This window comes from Lipotes vexillifer, unplaced genomic scaffold, assembly GCF_000442215.2.
Source record: "Lipotes vexillifer unplaced genomic scaffold, Lipotes_vexillifer_v1.1 scaffold535, whole genome shotgun sequence".
Lineage (NCBI taxonomy): Eukaryota > Metazoa > Chordata > Mammalia > Artiodactyla > Lipotidae > Lipotes > Lipotes vexillifer.
This window is the reverse complement of record NW_006792756.1, coordinates 1,800,389-1,806,454: the sequence shown is the minus strand read 5'-3', so window position 1 is coordinate 1,806,454 and position 6,066 is coordinate 1,800,389. Positions and strand designations below refer to the sequence as shown.

The 6,066-nt window shown below is 34.5% G+C and overlaps 1 protein-coding gene across 3 annotated transcripts in view; it reads right to left on the bottom strand.

Moving 5' to 3' along the window:
- Nucleotides 1-3,179: 3,179 nt before the first annotated feature.
- ACTR3 (actin related protein 3) overlaps nucleotides 3,180-6,066 on the bottom strand; it is a 57,282-nt gene continuing 54,395 nt past the window's right edge. The window contains exon 12 of one of the 3 annotated variants that reach the window (XM_007465894.1): nucleotides 3,180-4,409. In XM_007465894.1, coding sequence (XP_007465956.1) covers nucleotides 4,314-4,409 — 96 coding nt within the window. In that variant the 3' untranslated portion in view covers nucleotides 3,180-4,313. The remainder of the gene's footprint in view (nucleotides 4,410-6,066) is intronic. The other 2 variants (XM_007465895.1, XM_007465896.1) reach the window with 2 other exon arrangements.

Genomic DNA, 6,066 nt, shown 5'->3' with positions numbered 1-6,066 from the left:
TGATGCACTATATAGGTAGTATAAATGAGTTGTAGTGTTTGAATAAAACTGAAACTATTTTGACTCAGCATCTTAGTTTTAATGTTATATATAAAAGTTACCAAAAGTGAAGAAACACTGGAAAACAGTAAAGAATAATTATTTGCTAAATCAAAATAACAGAAAAATACCTTTCTTCTTCCTAATTTTTAATTTCCTTATTTTCTTCTTTCAGGGTTTTTTTTCTCCCAAGTTGCCATTTTTTTCTAAATCATTCATTCTATTTTTCTTTTTTTTCTGTTCCTGTGACCACTGGAGCAATGTTAATGCAATTCTGAATTCCAGTAGGTGTTATTTCAACTCCAGGTCCCAAATGCATTAGTTAAACTGGGTTATAGCATGGAGAATACCAAAGACAACCACAGATTTTAACTTGTTTTTGTTAAGATTTTATCAGGACCAAGCAGGTTATAACGAAAGTTCCAGTATGCTGAAAAACAAATTATGTGGAAGAGAAATGAACATGTTACAGTATTAAGGAGTTATTAACAATGAGTAACAGAAATCCTTTTCCACTGAAGTCTAAAAGCTTTCCATACTCACAAGCAGAATCTAGACATTCTTGCCTAAGGTCAATTTAGGTGTGGTATAGACCTAATTACAAAAATAAAGTACTTATTTTCAGAACTTGCTGTGAAAGTTCTTTGTAACTTCTTGCTAACAACTCTGTCCTTGGTCAACTATACAGACTAAGTGGTATTACACGGAAATATGTTCTAAAACACAGGATTCCAATATGAATGGGAGAATGTTTCACCCCTTGAGTTTGCACATATTTTGGTTTGTGAGTATGTTAGCTAATATATTTAGTGCCCATTTAACCTAAGTTGGGATTCTGGGTGCTAACAGTTAAAAGATGAGACTGCATAGGGCTATCCAAGGTACTCAAGTCTATTGATGATGAATTACAAAACAACAGGGAGTACAGGGTCACAGGAGTCAGAGCTGGGCTGGCAAGAAAATCAGAAATACACTGGACTTTATTACTGACAGATCAGTCCAGCATTTAAAGAAACAGCAGCACTCTCTACAATGATACAAATAAGCTTTTTACATGACAAATAATTTCCTCAAGATTGTTACAAGTACTCTGGTACCGCCTTTAGGGTTATCTGAAAGAATAAAGTTTCTATTTATATAGATATATTCTCTAGGACTTCTCTAGAAATTAATAATAAAGAACATAATAGCCTATTACCCCTATAGTTCATTTTATTATTTCTGAAGATATTTCTAGAAACTGCAGGAACAATTTATTTCCATCTGTTAAAGTAGCTTTGAAAACAAACCAAAGAATTGTATTGAGGGACCCAAATGAAGAGGGCGATAACTTGCAGTCTACACCATTTACTAATGTTTAAGGGTGAAGCTGTACTCACTAAAGAGTAGGCATCAAGTTAGATAGCCACCATCTATTTTACTTCTGTCCATTAATATTTCCCAATTGATCAAAGCCTTGCCTATTAGAAAGGAGACTTTCGATAACATCTTTACTACCACAAATGAATTAATTGAAAAGGCTAGGTTATATTCTCACAACTCATAAAAACTGCACTGTTAAATCCAGATAACACTACTACGTTTATATTATAAATTGAATTAAGGTCCAGAAAGTTCAAACAATATGTCCATGATTATACAAATATATTTTTCATGTTTTAACAATAACAACAAAAAAAGTTGGAGGAATTGTATTATCAGTTTGTAGAACCAGAATAAAAATTTCCACCTCTGGCCTCAGTCTAATGTTCTTCCAATGTAGCACGCTCATGCAGTCTGACATCAAATCGGTGTTACAGATTTTAATTCACTTGGCCAACCTCTACACATATATAACCAAAGGTGCTATATATAGAAGAAATGATATATAATGATAGGAGAGATGTAAAGAAATAAATAGCACTGTTTCTATCATATTATACATCAGGAAACATACAGGAAAAGTTTAGTCTTCTTGTTTCCCCAAATAAGTTTAAGCTTAAAGCAAAATTTCTGACCTTCACATTTTCATATCAAATAGTTAAGAACATCTTTATTAAAGTATGCATGAGACTGTATTCTGCAGCTTTGTAAACATGTCTTTCAAGCTTGCTTATTTACTATCCAACCATCCTAGATGGAAAAGACATTTATGACAATACTAATAATACTTTGTTGGGCCAGGAGGATGAATTCTTCAATGCTTATCAATTTAGTTCTGTATCAAAAGATCTTTGAGGGCTTCCCTGGTGGCGCAGTGGTTGAGAGTCCGCCTGCCGATGCAGGGGACACGGGTTCGTGCCCCGGTCCAGGAAGATCCCACACGCCGCAGAGCGGCTAGGCCCGTGAGCCATGGCCGCTGAGCCTGCGCATCCAGAGCCTATGCTCTGCAACGGGAGAGACCACAACAGTGAGAGGCCTGCGTACCGCAAAAAAAAAAAGATCTTTGGAAAAGCAAAGTGCAAAATGGCATATATAGTAAGCTCCTATTTGTGTTAAATAAGGGAGCTATAGTCATTTCTATATGCACAGAAAATTACAAGGACACGTAAGACATTCTAACAGTGTAATGATGAGACAATGAGACAGGCTAGTGTAGGAAAGAAATCTACTTTCACTATGTACTCTTTGGTACTGTTCGAACAGTTTTTTTTACAACATTCATGAAATACTTTTTCAAGTAAAAGATCTGTGACCCTGATACTATCACCACTACAAGACACACAGTATGTTCTTGACTCCCCCACTCAAAGGGTTAAGAGTCACATAAATGATTAATATAATTTTAAATGTCCAGATTCACGCTAAATAAAAACTAATGTTTACTCCCCAATTCTATCTTTATATTAAAAACAAACAACAAAAACAATTAAATTGTTCAACTTTTGGACAGAGGTATATATATTAACCCTGTGTGTTATTTTCACGGATAATGAAGTTCAAGTGTTCACTGGTATTACTGCTTAAGTTCTAAAAGCCTATAAAACATCTCCCATTTTAGTCTTCTATAAATAACATAAAATTTCAAGTTCATAAGAAATTTTCTACCATATACATTATAGAGATTTCAATGAATCCTACTATCTCAACAGAAATAAAAAAGTATGTAAATATATAAACACAAAGTAGAATGACACTGCTTCTAAAAAAAAACAGAAAAGGTAATTCAGTTTTAATTTATTTTCATCACTTGTTCTTCATGATCCAGATATTTTAAAATGCAATGAAAATTAACTCTCCATGATATGTCAGGGACTGGCACTAAAAATACTTTCAGACTGCAAATGAGTTATACAAATGAAAATATCAAATGGAGATCCAGTTATCAAAATGAAAGCACTCAACATATTAAAAGTTCACAATTATTTGTTTAGAGCACATAAAAAAGTCAGCTTGCTAACCAACTGTTGTGATTTTTAAAGAACTACTGCAGAGGTTTGAAGAAAATAGATTTATTAGTTAACTTATAAAGAGATTAAAGAGCTTGAAACAAGTATTAAAAAGAAATTTGTGCCTTTATTAGAATGGTGTTAGGCTTTAAATATACCAATTTAGGTAATCAAATTATTCATTTTTTAATAAGAAATGACACTGCAGAACTGCAATACTGGTCCAACAGTCTTGTCTTTACTTTTCCTTTAAAGCGAGAAACAGAATGCGAGTAATCAGAAAGCACTAGCAGGCATCAGTTAATCCAAGATACTAGCTTCTTAGTTCCAAAAGCACTTGCAAAGAAAACCACTGGGGGGCATAGGGTACGGAAGCACTTCCTAATAACTGGAATCCCATGAGTGTGTGTGTATGCCAAGTCTCACAGGCTATTTTTTGTATTTATCCTTTACTTGGTCATTTTTTTTCCCTCAAATACTAGTTTTTCTTTGACTTTTTTTCCTCAAAGTATAAAAAGTATGAAATATAAACAAGCTCTTGCATCGCACACTTCAGAGTGTACAATTCAAGCAATATAGAGCTATCTACATACCGATAAATCCCATCAAATCTTGGATAATTCAATAATATACAAAATAGCAGGGCACAGAAAGAACTAAAACCCACTTCTTTTTGTTACGCATTAAGGTTCAAATATTCAATCTAAAGAAAAACACTTAATCATTTTGGCTCTCCTCTACATTCGCATGTTGATATACTTATTAAAATATTCCTGTATAATTATGTTTGGTCTTATTATTTCAAGTCAGGTTTACAACCTCAAAACCAGCCATCCAGACAAAACAGGTAATCAGAAAGATTATTTCTTCCCCACCTCCCTAACCCCAATAACTATGAAGCCAATTTTACGACATGACTCCAAACACTGGATTGTGACGACAAATGCTAGGTCCAATTTCTTCATAATCCTTTTTGGTGTGGCATACTTGGTAGAACTCAGGCTGCAAATAAAAGCATATATTTTTGTAAAGGTCAAAACTTTACCACTTTTCCACATGCTTTAAAATAGATTTGTTAAATCTAAAATGTTTATTATTAGTCCATTCATGGTACTTGAACAAAGCTTAGAAATTCTAGCAACCATGACTCAAAATCAGCTTTAAGTCTGTAACCAAAACTGAAAAGGAGCATTTAACTCGAGTCCCTCCATCCCCCTCCTCAACACCTGTTTCTTCTGGGATTTTGAAATTCTGAGGAATGGAAGGTTGAATCTCAAATGCTCAGACCACTCTGTTGAGGCTTTCCCACATTGTACAGTGAATCAAGAAAAGCAGCAGCATTAATCTAAATTACAGATAAACTACTCCCAGTCATGCTACAAAAACTTCTAGATTAACCTGTTTTCCTCACTCATGGTCTGGTATGGACAGACTGTTCCATGCTGTTATCTCATTTCTCAAAGGGCAAAATTTTTTTTTTCTTTTTTATATCTTTATTGGAGTATAACTGATTTACAATGTTGTATTAGTTGCTGCTGTATAACAAAATGAATCAGCTATACATATACATATATCCCCATATCCCCTTCCTCTTGAGCCTCCCTCCCACCCTCCCTATCCCACCCCTCTAGGTGGTCACAAAGCACTGAACTGCTCCCTGTGCTATGCAGCAGCTTACCACTAGCTATCTATTTTACATTTGGTAGTGTGTATGTCAATGCTACTCTCTCACTTCATCCCACCTTCCCCTTTCCCCTCTGTGTCCTCAAGTCTGTTCTCTACTTTTGCATCTTTATTCCTGCTTTGCCACTAGGTTCATCAGTACCATTTTTTTTAGATTCCATATATGTGCATTAGCATCTGGTATTTGTTTTTCTCTTTTCTGACTTATTTCACTCTGTATGACAGACTCTAGGTCTATCCACCTCATTACAAATAACTCAGTTTCATTCCTTTTTATGGCTGAGTAATATTCCATGGTATATATGTGCCATATCTTCTTTATCCATTCATCTTTCAGTGGACATTTAGGTTGCTTCCATGACCTGGCTATTGTAAATAGTGCTGCAATGAACACTGTGGTACATGTGTCCTTTTGAATTATGGTTTTCTCAGGGTATATGCCCAGTAGTGGGATTGCTGGGTCACATGGTAGTTCTAGGTTTTTTTTAGTTTTTTAAGGAACCTCCATACTGTTCTCCATAGTGGCTGTATCAATTTACATTCCCACCAACAGGGCACAAGGGTTCTCAAAGGGCAAAATTACACACTCAACTAGCTTATACGGCACAACTGAAGACAATTCAAATTAAGGAAGAAAATAACTTTTACCTCTTATTTTTAAATGGTTTTCAATCCAAGGTTGTATATTTTTCAATAATTCAGATAAAAGTTCTTACATTTTATTTAATACTCTGTGCACTACAGGATAAAGCACCACTATTTAGTAGGCTAACAATGTTAAAATATCTTTTAAAGGGGTTTTAAGATGTTTTGGTTTGGGGAGAGGGATCTTAGTAATTCCCTTTATTCAGTTTAGAACATCGTATTTCCTGTGTGATGAAACATAAAACTCTTAATGCTTTTAAATATTTGCACAGAAAAATCAATGACCTTCTGATATCTGTTATTACCACAGGGTTAAAATTTTTTCCCCTAC